The sequence below is a fragment of the Macaca fascicularis genome, chromosome X (assembly GCF_037993035.2).
Source record: "Macaca fascicularis isolate 582-1 chromosome X, T2T-MFA8v1.1".
NCBI lineage: Eukaryota > Metazoa > Chordata > Mammalia > Primates > Cercopithecidae > Macaca > Macaca fascicularis.
The window spans coordinates 129,437,495-129,455,618 of NC_088395.1; the positions used below are offsets into that span (position 1 = coordinate 129,437,495).

General features: G+C 39.7%; 1 protein-coding gene across 11 annotated transcripts in view; it reads left to right on the forward strand.

The window, feature by feature from the left end:
* GRIA3 (glutamate ionotropic receptor AMPA type subunit 3) overlaps positions 1-18,124 on the forward strand; it is a 322,070-nt gene that overhangs the window by 53,269 nt on the left and 250,677 nt on the right. For all 11 annotated transcript variants that reach the window (XR_012429864.1, XR_012429865.1, XM_074029201.1 and 8 more), the window contains one exon: positions 17,151-17,390. Coding sequence is in view for 9 of the 11 variants with exons in the window: in XM_074029201.1 (XP_073885302.1) it covers positions 17,151-17,390 (240 nt within the window). In the remaining 2 variants the exon portion in view is untranslated. The remainder of the gene's footprint in view (positions 1-17,150; positions 17,391-18,124) is intronic.

Genomic DNA, 18,124 nt, shown 5'->3' on the forward strand with positions numbered 1-18,124 from the left:
AATGCTCCACGGAGCAGGGAGCATCATCCAGGTTTTGAAAGGTGGACAAGGATTGGAATGGCAGAGATTTAGAGAATGGCATTCCAGGATGGGGACACAGCATGAGAAAATGCTCAGTAGCAGGTATGAATAAGAAGTATCTGAAGCATACAAAGACCACGAGTCTAGGGCAGAAAGTTCCTACAGGAGAACTGTGGAAGACAATTTTAGTTAGATCCTAAGTCCCAATGATAGAGAGCCATGGGGTAGAAAACAAATACCTACTGTCTATTGAGCACCTATTATGTACAGATTCTGTGCTTCATGTTTTCTTAATGTAAATTCCAGACGGAAGAGTTTGGACTATATCTGAAAGGCAATGGAGAGCTTAAGGCCCAGTCACTGCATTCCAACATCTAAAATAAGATAGAGTGTGCTGAGTATACAGCTTCTCTCAGGCAATACCATTGTTATCTGAAAATACAAAGCCTTTAATTTTGCATTACATCGCACAAAGAGAATTACAGAACCTGATTCCTCTTTCTCTTGGAGCAAATGGACAACTCTGTTGTGGTCAGATGTATTCATCAGTAGCACATAAAAGTTACAAGTTAATAAATGACTGAGCAGCAAAGTGCTAGAGGGGCTACTTAGTCTGTCTGCAGATGAAACTACATTCTATGAGTTGCATGTATTTACTTAATTCTAGCTATTTCTAGCTATTTTTAGTCAGATTCCACCCCATGGAGCAAGTTAGGCACTTTGGGAGACACAGTCTTATTTTCAAGCCACTGAAAGAGCATCTACAGGGTCCATGCAACAGGACTCAGCTGTTCTGTGTTGCTGCAAGAGGATAAAGTAGGAATTAATTTGAATGATGTTCTGCACCAGTGGTTTCTCTTCCCACCTTGCAAATGGATTGAGTTCTAAAAGAAGATGTGTAATCTGGCTGGCCTACAGGTGGCCTTAAATACCAGAGCTGCTTGATAAAGCACATAAGATCCAGAGTACAAATGAACGGTTTTACAATACTGAACCTAACTCTATTGCATGCTCATGTTTCTGTGGGAAGATGCATTCACCTTCCCAACTCAAAAGTTTAGTAACACGTGTTCCCTAAGCACTCGCATCTGAGACAGTGGGAGCAGAAACTCCGCCAGCTTCCATCCCCAGGTGTTGGCAATTCAATGTGACTTCAGATGGAGGCTTAGAGGGCCTAGGGAGGAGGGATGGATTGGGAGAACAGGAAAAGGAATGAGATGGGTCCTCTGCAGGAAGTGATAAACAGTGAGGGCACAAATGTTGTAGATCAAACCAGTACTAGGCTTGGGACAGGGCATGAAACTACAATGGCATAAGGTAGTAAAGAAATACATTTTATTTTATGACCCATAACACATATGCATGTATTTAAAACCTAAAACATATGTTTCATGAAACAATGAAACAATACTTACCTTTACTACACAGATGCACCTTGGCATTTTTCTAGGCTATTTCATTTATTTTTAATGCTAGGTCATGACTCACTACATTGATTTCATAAGCCACTAATGGGTTGTACCCTGCAATTTGCAAAACATTGTAGGAAAAGGGAAGCAAGATTAGTTTTCCTTCATTCTTTCTTTTCTCTCTTAGATTAGTTTTCCTTTATTCTTTCTTTTCTCTCTTATCAATCATAGACTCTGGCCTGGAAGAAATCAGAATAAATGTTGAAAAAACAGGGGCTGGGATAAAAGTGATGAAGGTGGGTTCTAGGCAACATTCAGGGAGAAAAGATAAACGGATAGGAAAGGTGTGGTCATGCTGTCACTAAACCAGCTATGAGTTCCCTAGTAGGAGGTCATATGAAAGGGAACTTGAGAGTAGAACTCTGTATCTCCAGCATCTGGCACAGTACTTGATGCTATTCAATAAATATTTAATTTAAAATATCTGCCAAATTGATATACATAAGTTAGAGGCTGATTGAACATACACACCTGATCAAAACACAGAGTGAATATCAGAATCTATGCTTGGCAAATGGCAGTGTTGACAGGGTTCATTGTCAGCAACTGTATCCCTCCCCTTTGTCTGTACGTTCAAATGGCAAAAGGTCCCCATGCAGAGGTATCCCCAACTGGAGAGTCATTCTCCTAGAGGACAACTAAAGACTCAGATCTTTCCTGACTCACTAACGACCCTCAAAATTTTATCTGACCTGTGTCCTGTTTCCTCAGCGCCTGGTTCTCGTCAGAACTAATCTGACAAACCAATCCATACTGAAGTAGTCATGAAAAATACTGACCACATGTTTCCCTTTCAGACCACATTTGTAATTTAACAGGGAATTTTTCCATCCTAGCCAAAAAGGGTGGATGTTTCAAACCTTGTAGTAGTCAATGGAGAAGAGAAACTGAAGATGGGACGTCTTTCTAGGGACCCTCAAACCACACTACAAGGCCACTATCTACTTTGCCTACAAATTGGAAGTTTCCATTAGTCATTAAACAAGCCCTCCTCCGCTCCAAAAAAAGTATGAAAGTTGCTAGTACAATGCCTAAAACAGTGAGTAACTAATAAATACTGGTTGGATTCGAATCTAAAACATTTAGGTGGGTAGGCACGGGAGTCAACTTTAACAGGTCCTACTCAACTAACATTGTCTGTGTTAATAGACAATTCCATGTTGCACTGTCCTCTAGCTGCACATGGTTATGGAGCACTTGAAATGTGACTAGTGTAACTGAGAAAAGTGTAGTCACATGTGGCTAGTGGCTATCAAACTGGACAAGACAGGTCTAGACAGTTAATAGACATAAGACACATTTTGAGCAAGTACCTTTCTCTGGCTGGTGCCTTTGTTAAAAAGCTGCATCTTTTTCTAGATTACCCCAAGACCTGAAATGCCTGTCTTCAAAGGGTTGTCCTTCTTCTTTTAGGACAAAGGGGCGTGGGTGATTTGTGGGAACTGGTTACAGAGGGCTTTGTTCTTAGATTCAAGCTAGACTGTCTGTTCCCAATCAAAGCAGCTTTCAAATAGAGAGCAGTGCAACCCTGAAACATCCTGCAAGGTCCACTGAAGTTTGCCTGAATATACACCCTCTGCTTGTCAGATGGACATCTCAGCGTGGACCTCCTTGACACAAAGTTTTACACAGAGCCAGAACAACCTCCCAAACCAAGATTGGGCAATTACTTTTAAAACCCCAACTGGTTGAATTCAAGTTAGAAGAAATGCCTTTTATTTTAACTTGCCTTTTTGTTCCTAGATGGAAAATAGGTTTTTTTGCTCTTCAGGCTATTGAGACGTATTTGAAGGAACTGAGGTTATATGGATTTTTAATGCAGCAAAAAGGTGAACTGTTTTTGAGTAACCACCAATCCTGGGTATTGTGAACATGACTTTTCAAGAGTTTCTGTCCATCAGGATTGCATTTGGGAAATTTCATAAGGCTGCTTACAATTGCTTTAAAGTCTTCTAGCAGGTATGGATGCTGAGGACCATGAACCCTAGGGTCGGATATTAATTCAATTTTTCCACCTGTAAAATGAGTAGGCCATTTGCTTCCTAACAACAAATAGCAATGAATCAGCATTTTGATCTTAGGTAATAACATACTCCTTGAGTTATTCGGTAGAAAAGAGGAGTTTCCCAACTCTTCTGGTGGCTCATTCTTCACCAAAGAGGTACTTCTCTGTCTGATCATCCTCTCTCCTCTCAGCATCCTTTTCTTTTTTTTTTAACTTCCTTTTCATAAAACTTGATGATAAATAGTAAAGATACATGGTCAGAGATGATAAAACCAGGAGAGAAGAAAATCGTTCCAGTTATTTTTTACCCAAGGTTTAGGCCTGTGAGTGTTTGTGAAGAATCAAAGTCAGTGTTAAGAATCATTCATATTGCCCAAACTGTGAATATGTTAAAGATATAATATATTTGGAGCAGACTGAAGAACTTTAGCCAGACTATTTATTATCTAGTTATTGTCATCCTGAAAAGTATAGGGGTGAAAAATAAAGTAGCATGCCCAATGATTGTGTCCTTGGCCCTGTCCTCTTCAGCATTTTTGTCAATAACTTGGATTATACTACCCGAAGCAGACTGATCAAATTGCAGATGATGCATAACCGGGAGTGACATCTAATAAACTTGTTAACCAAATCAAGATTTAAAATGATCCCTCGAGGCTGAGTCAAAACCATTAGGACGTTTTGAAAAAGTAAAAGTCTATATTTAAGTACAAAAAATCAACAGCACATATCCAAGGTTGGGAGAAGCCTGGTTTGGCAGAAGTTTCTTAACAATATACCTGGGATATAATTTCAAGACCACAAAGTAGGAGTGGTTTCCATGGAAATCTATGGTGAGCTGTTTTTTGTTTTGTTTTGTTTTGTTTTTTTAAAAAAAGCCATGCCATCCTCAGCAGCACTGACAGATACGTGTTTTCTAGTCCAGAATTGGAGGGGTGGGGAGAGGCATCAGTTCCCCATCTTCTGGAGGGGTTCGACCTTACTCACAGTGTGGTGCTCAATCCTGGACACCAAACTTTAAGAGTGACGTTTGACAACTGGAACACATCCAGAGAAGGATGGCCAAAGTGGTGAAGAGCCTGGGATATCTGCAGAACAGTTAGTGATAGGCTGAAAAAAAGAAGGCATAGACAGGTGGGATGCATATCTTCAGATGTTTGAAAGCCTGTCATTTGAAGATGAAGTAGATAGTTTCTGCACACTTCAGACAAAAAAAAAATAATCCTCAGGTGGTGAAAGTTACAGGGAGGTAGATTTGCAGTCAATATATTAAGAAATTTCTAATAATTAGGGCCATCCCAAAGTAGAATGCACTGTTTTGAAGAGTAGTGAGTTCACTATCATCAGAAGTGTTCAAGAGGAGATGGACCCACCTGCCAATTAAGCTATAGAGGGGATTGTTGCACTTTTTTAGGAAGATGGAGGAGGTGACTGAGGCCATCACAACATTAAGAATGTGATGCTAAGGAATCCAAACAAAATGGGAAATAAAGTTTGTCTCCTTGACTGATGATGGATCTAAAGATTTTATTACTTATATGTGGTTTTGACTTTAATTATGAAATATTGAAGCCTACAGAAAATAAAACAGACAACTATTAGTTCAATTTTGAGAATAATTTTTGTTTGGGGACCCAGCTCACCCTCTCCCTGCTCAGCATGGGCTGCAAAATCAAAGAAAATGGCTTTCAAATACTATATGATGTGATATCAAACTTGTAGCTCTTATCTGTCCATGACAAACCTTAGGGCTGATTCAAAGCCATCATAAGAGTTCATCACTTTCCTGCACAGCTTTAAAAATTGTTTCATTGACTGTGACTGGATTACTGGATCAATTATTTTTTCAATTAAGAGTCCTGCTAAACCCCATGTAAAATGAGTTGCAAGTCAAGACAGGCCCCTGACTACTTTAGATGATTGATGGAGATATGTAGATGGCAGAGACAGGCTGTAAAGAATGACAATTCTGTGGATTGATTTGTTATGTGGACGATGACTACTGGAAGCCAAGTACCAATACTAGTTACTCGTTGACACTCAGGGACTTTTGTAATTTTTAAAAGGAGAAATTTAGCCATTACTTCCATTTATTCTCTGCACAAACCTGTGAGGTGGGCAGAGCAGGTGTTAGCATTGCTGGGTTACAAATGACAGACCTGAAGCCTAGTGAAGTGACTGGTCCAAGGTCATATAGCCAATTAGGGGCTAAACTGTATAAAAACCCATCTCAGTGCAAACACACTGAGAAATAATTTTTAAATAACATAAATAACATATACCACTTATCAAATGAGCACAGACTATATGAAAGTCATAAGCACTTTACATATATTCATTTAATCCATACAATAATACTATGGGGTAGGTACTATTATACCAATTGTTATAGAAATGGAAATGAGGCTTGGAGCATTTAAGTAACTAGCCCAAGTCTATTTAACCAATAACTTGACCTTAAAAAAAAACTCCAAAACTCTTTGCCTTCAGTGCCACAACACAATTCAAACCACTATTGTCTCTCACCTAGACTATAGTAATAGCATTTCAAAGGTGTTCCCTACTTTCACTGATGTTCCCTTAAATCTACTCTTCATACAGCAACAATAAAAATCTTTTAAAAATATAAATCAGTTTATGTTATACCCATGATCAAAATTATTCTAATATTTCCTCCCATAGTCCTTGGCATAAAAATACAAATTCCTTACCAACATCCAACAAGATCCTCCACGGCTAGTTCCTGCCTCCTCTATCAGATTCAACTTGCATTATCCTCTTCCTCACTGGCCATGTTCCAGCCAGGCTAGTCGTCTTTCATTGCCTCAAATGCATCAGATGCATTTCAGGGCCTTGCCACATGCTAGTCTCTTTGCATAGGGTGCTCTTCTACCATCAGGTGTCAGTTCAAATGCTTTGTCCACAGATAACCTTTCCCTGGCCTAATCTAAATTAAAACCACCTTGTCATGGAGTCACAGCATCCTACACATTCTCCTCTTCATAGTTAGAATGTGATAACCACACATTGGTATGATTATTTGATTCATATTTACTGCCAGTACTAGACTGTAAGCACCATTAAGGCAGAGATCTTGTCTGTTTTGCTCACCACCATATTTCAGCACCCAGACACTGTTTGTCACACACTAGGAACTTGAAATTTATTTAATGAATGAGTAAGCAAAAAATTAAAGCCCATGCCTGACTCCTGAGTTCCAATGCTTAACCATATTATCTCGATATAAAAGGGCCTAAAAAGCACCCTCTTAGCCCAACCCATTTCAACACCTTTCCTGTCATCTCTGACATTGCTATGGAAGGATGATTTGCATTTACATGTGCAAAATGAATTTTCCAAAATACACGTGTTCATATATTAATGCCTGCATTTGCTAGCAGTTACATTCAAGTAGGATCAAATGTTGATAATAAGTGTTTTCTTTGCCAGCATTTAGATACATGCCATGTAATTGCAAAAATAACTAGTTAGACTTTCAGAAGGCAGTATGCTCTTGAGAGCTGAACAAAATGTTCAAAGGAATTAACCCCAAGATGGTAATTAAACCATGGAATCATCAGCTGGAGAATGGGGCAGACACACTGTTCTGACTCTGAAACCTAAAAGCACCCACTGTGGTTACCAGGACACAAGACCAAAGGGCATTGAGGAAGGATGATGATTTATATGAACCCAGGGAAGGTATGAGCTGACTACTACCCTATACTCACCCCACCATATCCATCCTCTATCTAATTTCCCCTCTCCTACATCCCCAGGCTAAACACAAATAACTCGTTAAAAGGCAGGATCAGGAAGGTAGCTGCCTGTATGGTGGGCTTGGAAGAGTCCAAAATATCCACCCTTCTTAAGTTTCTACTGCTAAAGTAACTCCTTTGGGATTTTCTATATATGTATGCATTTTCATTGGATTAAGGTTTTGCTCTTTGTAAGGAGGAATTCAGAAGGCAAACCTTTGGTTCTCTTGTGGGAGAGGAGCTATGTTGTCCTCCTGAGGGATATTTGATGATGTTTTGAGGTATTTTGGGTTGTCACAACAGGTAGTAGGAGTAGGGCCCATGGCATTTAGAGGGTAGAAGTCAGTGATGTTGTAAAACATCTTACAATGCACAGGACAGCCCTTGGACAAAGAATTATCCAAACCAAAATGTCAATATTGCCAAGGTTGAAAAACCCTGAACTGACCAATTTACAAAGATTCATTTATTAATCCATTAACAATTCATACACAGAGTAGGTTCTTGCAGAAATAGGAGATGGGATAAGTATATTTATATTGATCAGTTGAAACAGAAAGAAGGAACAGTAATTTGATAGCAGTATTCAGTAGTCTGGGAAAAGACTGGAAGCAAGTGACCAGTTAAGAGACTACTCTCAGTCAAGAGAAAAGGAATGAGAACTTGAACTGACGATGAACAGGTTGTAGATACACATGCCTTAGAGGCAGAATTGGTGAAGCATTACAAAAGAATGGTATGTCTCATTAAACTAAAGAGCTTCTGCACAGCAAAAGAAACTACCATCAGAGTGAACAGGCAACCTACAGAATGGGAGAAAATTTTTGCAATCTACTCATCTGACAAAGGGCTAATATCCAGAACCTACAAAGAACTCAAACAAATTTACAAGAAAAAAAACAAACAACCCCATCAAAAAGTGAGCAAAGGATATGAACAGACATTTCTCAAAAGAAGACATTCATACAGCCAACAGACACATGAAAAAATGCTCATCATCACTGGCCATCAGAGAAATGCAAATCAAAACCACAATGAGATACCATCTCACACCAGTTAGAATGGCGATCATTAAAAAGTCAGGAAACAACAGGTGCTGGAGAGGATGTGGAGAAATAGGAACACTTTTACACTGTTGGTGGGATTGTAAACTAGTTCAACCATTATGGAAAACAGTATGGCGATTCCTCAAGGATCTAGATCTAGATGTACCATATGACCCAGCCATCCCATTACTGGGTATATACCCAAAGGATTATAAATTATGCTGCTATAAAGACACATGCACACGTATGTTTATTGCAGCACTATTCACAATAGCAAAGACTTGGAATCAACCCAAATGTCCATCAGTGACAGATTGGATTAAGAAAATGTGGCACATATACACCATGGAATACTATGCAGCCATCAAAAAGGATGAGTTTGTGTCCTTTGTAGGGACATGGATGCAGCTGGAAACCATCATTCTTAGCAAACTATCACAAGAACAGAAAACCAAACACCGCATGTTCTCACTCATAGGTGGGAACTGAACAATGAGATCACTTGGACTCGGGAAGGGGAACATCACACACCGGGGCCTATCATGGGGAGGGGGGAGGGGGAGTGATTGCATTGGGAGTTATACCTGATGTAAATGACGAGTTGATGGGTGCTAACGAGTTGATGGGTGCAGCACACCAACATGGCACAAGTATACATATGTAACAAACCTGCACGTTATGCACATGTACCCTAGAACTTAAAGTATAATAATAATAAATAAATTTTAAAAAAAAAAGAATGGTATAGGGAAATGAGGGAAAGAACGAAGGCAATCATGACCCTTAAGACTTTAGCTTGGGTGCCCGGAACAAGAGCAATGCATTAGAAGAAACAGGGACAATGGGAGCGGATGCATAGGTGAAGGATGGACATAGAGAAATAATATGCTGAGTTTGTGATGTCTTGAGGGCCTCCGGGTGAGGCTGTTTTATGGGCAGTTAGAAATGTGGCTCTGGAGCTCAGGAGTGCAGCTGAAGCTACAGGTATCTAGTTAGAAGTCATCCACATGGAGGTAGTGAGCTTAGATCCCCTTGCCTTGCACATAGCAGGTCCTCCATAAATATTTGTTGAATTTTTAAAAACCACATTTAAAGTAAGGAGAAAAGAGGACCAGGGACAAAATCTTTGAAACACATCTTCATTGAGGAGGTGGACCCAGAGGAAACTAAAAAGGAGGAGTAAGAGAGGTAGGGCCAGCAGAGTTTAATGCACTGGAAATCAGAGAGGAGAGTTTCAAGGGGGAAGATTTAGCCAACAATATCAAATGTGGCTCAGCAATCAATTTGAACAACGTCTATGAACAGAGGGGGATTAGACAGTGAAGAAGTCATCATCGAACTTGAGAGAGCGGTTCAGTAGAGGGATGGGAACAGAAACTCGGTTCCAGAAGCTGAAGACTGCAATGTCTTTATTATCCCATCATTAATAATAGTGATAAAGGAGTTAGAATGATAATTGATGGAGGTGGCAGGGATTTAAGAGGAAATGGAATCTTAGCAGATGTTTAGCCTGACAGGAAGAAGGCAGCATAGAGAGACTATAGTGTGGCACTCAAGAGGCCCAACAAGTAAAATTAGGTTCAATTTAAGGACAAGCTCCCTAGCCATCAGAGCTGCGCTTTGTAGTGAGCTCCCTTGTTACTGGATGGATTCAAGGAGAGGCAATATGACCTCGTGGAAGGTGGCTCATTTATTGAATGGGATTTTGGACTACATAATTCATTTCCAACCTTTTGGACTTATCAGATTAATAATATTTTAGGGGGAAAAAGGTAGGGCAGGTGTACATTGATCCAGAGAGTTACCAACCTTTTGATTGTGCTGTGTTAAATGTATTAGCTTTCTATTTACTGCTGTAAAAAATTACCACAAACTTAATAGCTTAAATCAACACAAGATTATTATCATACAGTTCTATAGGTCAGAAGTCTGGTACAGTTCTCACCAGGCTAAAACTAGCGTGTCGGCAGGGTTGTGTTCCTATCTGGAAGCCCTAAGGGAGAACCTGTTTTCTTGTCTTTTTCAACTTCTAGAGGCTACCCATATTTCTTGGCTTGTGGCCCCTTTCCACTTTTAAGGCTAGCAATGGCCAGGCAAGTCTTTCCCTTGTCACATTACTCTCATACCAACTCTCGTTTTGCCTCTCTCTTCCACATTTAAAGAAGCTTGTGATTACATTGGGCCACCTAGATAATCGGGGATAATCTTGATATTTTAGGGTCCATTGATTGGCAGCCTTAATCTCATCTACAGCCTAATTTCCCTTTGCCGTATAACTTAATTCAGAGACTTTGAGATTCAGACATGGACATCTTTTGGGGAGCCATTATTTGGTCTACCACATAAGAGATATAGATGTATAAATATATCTCCTATGTGATAGATATCATCATCATTTATCATCAACGTCATCATTTCAGAAGATAAAGACTACATATAGCACTAAAGAGTAGAAATTATATAGAGAAAAGGACCGTCTTTCCAAAAAAAAACAATTGTCTGCCCTACTCCAACATACACAACAGAACACAGCATACATTTATTTCCTTACACTGGTAACTCCACCAATTACTAATATCACAGCTTTAGAAACCACCAGACTATATGATCTCTCAAGGTCCCCCCTAGCTCTAAGTTTCTTTGATACACTGGAATTCACTGTACTATGAAGGAATTACCTGGAGAACCTTGTTGTGATGTAGCTCTATGAGTTTCTTCATAGCTATATTTTTCGTCTTCCTGCTTGCTTTAAATGCGATCATTAAATCAGCAAGAGACTTCAGTTTCCCTCTTTCCCCCTTGATTCAAAAGGTATGAAAACTGTTCTGTAAATGATATGCAATATTGTTATTCTGAACTTTGAGGTAATCAAGTTGTTTGACATTTTTGTAATGATGCCTTTTGGAATATGGGTGGTATAATTAGGTGCCACACTGTACATTAACAATACCTGTCTCGACCCTACAGACTCAGGGACTATAAATAAAAGCATGACAGCTGGCTACAGCCTTGCTTGCCACTCACCATTGAAGGGAACGCAGCTGGGGAGCTACACTAGAGTCCCCAGGAATCCAGAATGTAGTTAGAAATGACATCTTCAATGAGAAAAAGTTGGTATTTTCTTACTGGGAATATACAGAGACAGGCACTCTTAGGAGACAGACAACCAAGCTATTTCACACCAAGAAGGCACAGAGGCCCCAGGTAGGCACAGCATTTCACCAGCACAAAGGCATTATATAGGGAGGGAAGAGACAGAGGACAGTGGCATCTTCTTGAGCCAAATTAGCAGAGTTTCTTTAACCCATTATTGCTCAGAAGTGAGACTAGGAAAGAAGAAATGGATAGGAAAGGTGAAAGAGATGGAAAGTGACATCCTGGGACTCAGTGTGAGATAGAGGGCAATGGTTACTGTGGGGAGGATAACACAATAGAGCTAAAAGAGGGCAAAGTATGCAGAGAGAGAGAGAAAGAGAGAGAGAGGTGAAGCTGATATACTTCATATTTTATTTATTTGTCTCATTTATTGTATTTTCCCCTTACTAGTCTGTAAGTCCCAAGAGGACAGGATCTCTTTCACTCCTGCATCTCCCAACATCTATAACACTGCCTGACACATAGTAGACACTCAATAAGTATTTGATGAATGAATAAATAGCTAGTATTAATTGAATGTCTGTTATATGCTAAGCACTGTTCTAAGTGCTGCCCGTGAATTAACATACTTTAACTTTCACAGCAATGCTGAAACAGGTACTGTCATTATCCCAATTTTACAGATGAAGAAACTCTACCAGAGGCACAGAGATATTAAGTAACTTGCCTAATAAGTAAAGGATACAGGATTTCAACCTATACGGTCTAACTTTAGAACCTGCCTATGTAATAACCATTCTATACTGAGGCTCAGAAAGGTCAAATAACTTGCGCAAAATTATGCAGCTTATGACTGGCAGAGCCATGATTGAAATCAAGATCTGCCTGTCTCCGAAGCTGTTGCCCTTCCCTCTGCACTTCATGTCTTTATAAGATTGCCAAGACAAACATTTCTTCCATCACCATTTTACCAGTCTTCTGAGATAAAGAAATGGGTGTGAGGCTGCGCGTGGTGACTCAAGCCTGTAATCCCAGCACTTTGGGAGGCTGAGGCGGGTGGATCACCTGATGTCGGGAGTTCGAGACCAGCCTGACCAACATGGAGAAACCCCGTCTCTACTAAATATATAAAAATTAGCCAGGCGTGGTGGCGCATGTGTGTATTCCCAGCTACTTGGGAGGCTGAGGCAAGAGAATTGCTGGAACCTGGGAGGCGGAGGTTGTGGTGAGCCGAGATCAGGCCATTGCACTCCAGCCTGGGAGACAAGAGCAAAACTCCATCTTAAAAAAAAAAAGGTGTGGTTCATTAAGGAGTCAAATAAAGGAAACAGACATCCCCCAAAAGAATCATGATTCCCGAAACATCACCAATCTGCAACCAGCTCTCACTGCTGTTATTTGGGGCTGGAGGGAGCTGAGGGAAGCAGCTGGCAGATGAATCATGGGAAAACCATCTATGCTACCTTGTCTGAGGGCTAGGCATTGAAGGTAAGTCATTTTCATGCAGGTGAATCCTGACCCACACTGCACAAGATAGCTCTGGAGTAGGGATGGTGAGGAGATGCCAGTAAAGCTTTTCTAAGAGACTAGTTCATAATTCTTGTGTGACCTTGTGTAAGACACTTCCTCCCTTTGTGTCATAGTTTCTTTATGATAGGGAGACAATAGACCAGTGAAACTATCAGAAGAGCTCCACTGTCTCTTTTGTAAACTAAACTTTTCCATATAAAATTTAATTTGGAGAAAGGATTTCACCACTAAAAACTATGCTTGAGAAACAAGTGAATAAAAAATACTTAAGTTCCTTCTAGCTCAAACATTCTAAGAATCTAAAATCATACACATTGTGGGTGGGTCAACTCAGTGTTCCATTCAACCCTACTTTTGGCAGCCAGGAACAGGCCTAGGGTCTGCTGTGAAAGGCCTTTCACAGGTCCCCCATGCCCCAGCTTCTTTCAGAGGCCATTACCACTGTCCTCATATGGCAGTTGTCTTCCCCATTGGGCTAATTCTCCAGAGGTCTTCTATTGATGTCTGTCTATGTTGGAGTGGGTGGAGCACAGGGGTCAATATTTTCAGGACAGTTGTACTTCTGTTTTATATGAAGGGAGTCGAATGTTTCCTGATTTTCACCTAAAACTCTTCTTATTGATGTCCACCACCAAAAGACAGTGGATCTACCTTTTGTACCATGGTAGCATATTATTCCCCAAGGATTGCCACTGATCTATAAATATTCCTGAGTCCCTTGTCTGAGTCACAACCAGAGCTGTATGCTTAGTTTGGAAATTTTAAGTTTCAGTGGGTTTTCTCACACAGGCTCCCCACACATTTTTATAAGTTCTTCTTTTGTCTCATTCTTCTTGTCATAATATACAGGCTTAAAGATTTCACTGGGTTCACCTTCCTGGAGACAACTCATAAAGATTTACCAAAACCTGGGTTTCACATATACAATATTACTCCCTTGAATATAAAGCTTTAAAACAAGCAAAAATAATAATGTATTGTTTAGGTGTATGTGTTTGTGTATTTTTTTAAAACCAAGGTAATAATAAATACAAATTTCATGATAGTAGTTACCTGGGGCAGGGGTAGCGGGGAGGAGTGTTATCAATACAGGGAGATGGACTAGAGGAGGACCACACAGATAAAAGTAACTTATCAGTAATGTTATAGTTCTCAAGTTGGGTAATGGGTTTATAGGTGTTCATTATAGTCTAAATAAATAAATAAATGCAATAAATAAAATATGAAAAGTCCATGTATGAACTAATAATGATTAATTAATTCTGCACCCCGAGTTCAAGGTCAATGATTAGAAGAGCAATACAAGATTTTTTAAAATAATAACCAGAACCTTGCCACTTATCTTCTGTTTCCTACCACTATTTCAAGAGCTTTTTGAAACTGAAAGTGGATCCTTCTTTTTAAGTTTATATTACCCCTCAATTATTGCCCATCATCTACTCAGCTTGGAGTTCTCCTTGCTGAAAATATGTTGCATTTTCCCATGAGATTATTTTTGTATAGGATTCATGGATCCTAATTTTTCTTTGCCAGTTGGTATGGATCTGAAAATTACCAGCTACCCTTTGAATCATTTTGGTTGAAGGGCCATGATTGCTTTTCTAGTCTTCCAGCCCATGACCATTATTAGTAAGCAGGGGTTCTTTCTAGGGTTGACAGATGAAATACAAGATGCCCAGTTAAATTTGAATTTCAGATAAACAACAAATTATGTTTTTAGTGTATGTATGAATTTGAGGCATACTTATGCTAAAAAATTATTTACCTGAAATTCAACCTTAATTGAAAATCTTGTTTTTATTTGCTAAACCTGTAAACCCTATCTCATGTGGAGCAATAATTACTTTTTAATAACCTTATTGGATTTGAGTACATGTGAGTGTGAGTTTTGGGTCAAGCACACTCAGATTCAAATTCTAGCTCCTCTGCTTAATAGCTAGAACAGGTTTTTTTGTCTCAGAATTTTTATCTGTTAAATAGGAATAATAGCAATACCTCATAAAGCTGATGAGAATATTAAATGAAAAAATATTTGTATAGTACTTAGTATAGTGCCTGGCTAAATACTATTATCATTATTATTGGCTGTTATTACCAATGGCTATTATCATTATTATTGGATGTTATTGTCAATTTTGTACAGAACACTATGTGCACTGGCCAAGATTTGACTTGTATTGCAAAACTCTCCACTTACAGGATTAATTTGAGAATGGGACTTTTCTTAGCATCACCCTTGGTGATGATCAAGACATCCCTTTTGTTTCTGAGTATTGTACTCCCTTTGGCTCTTGTCATGAAGTACCCCAGATTCACTCTCTAGTTGGATATTTCCTTTTATTTTTTATTTTATTTTTATTTATTTATTTATTTATTTATTTTATTTTGAGATGAAGTCTTGCTCTGTCAGTCACCCAGGCTGGAGTGCAGCGGCGCGATCTCAGCTCACTGCAACCTCTGCCTCCCGGGTTCAAGCGATTCTCCTGCCTCAGCCTCCCAAGTAGTTGGGACTACAGGCGCCGGCCACCACGCCCGGCTAATTTTTGTAGTTTTAGTAGAGACGGGGTTTCACCGTATTAGCCGGGATGGTCTTGATCTCCTGACCTTGTGATCCGCCTGCCTCGGCCTCCCAAAATGCTGGGATTACAGACGTGAGCCACCACGCCGGATTTTTCCTTTTAATATAAAGACCTTTCCTGTGCATGTGTTTGAGGGTCACTTAGAATTCTTCAAGTTGAAGACTATTGTTTCCTATGATGGAGATGGTTAAGTGACTGATAATCACTTTTGAAATGCTACCCTCAAGCTAATGGCTAATGACTTTGGTTGATAAAAAGAGAACAGCCCTAATCAACATAGATTCGAATCAAATGCAGGGAAAGCAAAATACCACATCCACTGAGAACTCTCTATCTCTCACAAGAGGGTCAAGAAATGAATTAAATTGGTTTTCCACTTGCCTTCATGCTTTCAATACCTTCTTTATTTTTCGTGTCCAATGTCTTCACTCTTTCTCCTCTCAGGGAGGACTCCAGACCCCCTACACATTCTCTTCTCTCATCCCCATCAAAATTTACCCACCTGCTTTCCCACTCATCCTGACATCTAATCAGACATTAATTTATGTTACCACAGTAACTGCTAAATAAGATTCTATTTAATCCCTCTCCCAGGCCACAGAATTCTTTTAAACACCTGAAGAAGTAAACTTAACAGTGGTATTTAGAGTTTTCTAGTAGGTAAGGGAGACTATGCAGAACCCCTTAAATCACACCTCATTATGCCTGTTATGTCTGCTTCACATGAATGGAAGTAAGCAGTGGTGCAGACAATCTAAAGATCATTTCCACTTTGTTTGTGAATGCGCCACAGTGTTGTTGTAGCTGATTTGCTTTGCTAATTATGTTCTACTGAAGCTAATATTAAAATTGGTTCACATTGTTTAAGCTCTTATGGGCCAGAAGAGAGAAGAGGCAGCGATGTGGCCCACTTTGAAATGAAGGAAAGATGACAACTGTGAGGGGGGTGTGTGAAAATTCTACATGTGGCTAGTGGAGTCTATAAGATACACGCAAAAGGATTAAGATAGAACTTTCCCAATTACACATGGGCAGAATAGGCAGCTACCTAACCCCTGTGACTCAATGAGCACTGAAAGGACAGTCTTCCTATTGCCTGCCCGGAGGCTTAAATCATCTAAATTAATAGCCCACATTAAGGGCCTTAATAATAACATAACTGTGGCTAAGGCATTATGTAACCTGAAGGGTAACACATTTCCTAGCAGACACATTAGCAGTTAGTCTGACTAAATTCTCAGTCACTTATGAGAAAAAGGAATGAAGGGTGGCACACAAAACAATTGTAGTTTGATGGCCGCATTAGTACACTAAGAGGCCCCTGGGCAGCTAAAGTGGAAGTTCAAGAGCACTGAATGCCTTGGAGATGAGCCGGGAGGGTTTTGAAAGGGAGTAAGACAACCTTCACCTCTATTTTCCCCACATTTTCTTAGTTTCCAGCTCATTGTACACATAGAGAATGTGTACCTGTATCAAATTCTCTTTCCTTTCTTCTCCTGTTGGGTAACTGGGTTTTCAGGGGCTTCTAGAGGTTTTCTTTTGAAGTATGCAATTTGGGGCCTAATTGTACATTGTATTTCTAACCCTACACGCTGCAGCAAAGGACCATGGAGCTATTGAATCTTTTTCTCTTTTTCTCATTGCAGTCTGCTCCCAGTTCTCGAGAGGGGTGTATGCCATCTTTGGATTCTATGACCAGATGTCAATGAACACCCTGACCTCCTTCTGTGGGGCCCTGCACACGTCCTTTGTTACGCCTAGCTTCCCCACTGACGCAGATGTGCAGTTTGTCATCCAGATGCGCCCAGCCTTGAAGGGCGCTATTCTGAGTCTTCTGGGTCATTACAAGTGGGAGAAGTTTGTGTACCTCTATGACACAGAACGAGGTAAGAAGAGGCATCTGCTATCCTCTTTAGATATTCATGTAATTGTGTTCAAACTGCCTCAGTTCATGTGCCCTTTGCTTCCAATAAATAAAATCTAATTCTCTTTAAAAATTGTATTTAATATTCCAAATAAATCAAAGATTAAGATTAAAAAATAAAAGTAATAGTAATTTTAGAACCTAATTTTTCAAGCTATGTAGGCTCTCCCTGAAAAAGCAGTTTGGAATACCCTCTTGGTTGAGTCACAATTGTTGAAAAAGAACTCCTCCCCCTCAAAAATTTTATCTGGTCTAAAATGTATGATGTAAAAGCAGCTTAATCGAAGTAGAGAGAGGCTTAAATTGGAAAGTTTTGGAAAATTAATCCTGTCGGAAACTGTAATTATCCCCATTCCATAGATGAGACAGCTGAAGTCCAAGTGCTTTTTCATACAGCAGTTTAACCACTAAAATGGGACTGGTAGCAATGTCTCTTGCTTCCAGGACTTGTTCCATCAGATCACATTAGGTTTTCAGCTTAGCAGGCCTCAACAATTATCTGATAGAAATAATGAGTGAGACAGCTAAACTGGGCTTTGGGGACTGATTTTTTGTTTTGTTTTTGTTTTTGTTTTTGTTTTGTTTTAAATAGTGAGACAGTCTATGGCCACACCACCCTAAACATGCCCAGTCTCCTCTAATAGTGAGACAATATATTGAGGATACACTCTATTAAAACAGGTTCAGAAATTAAGA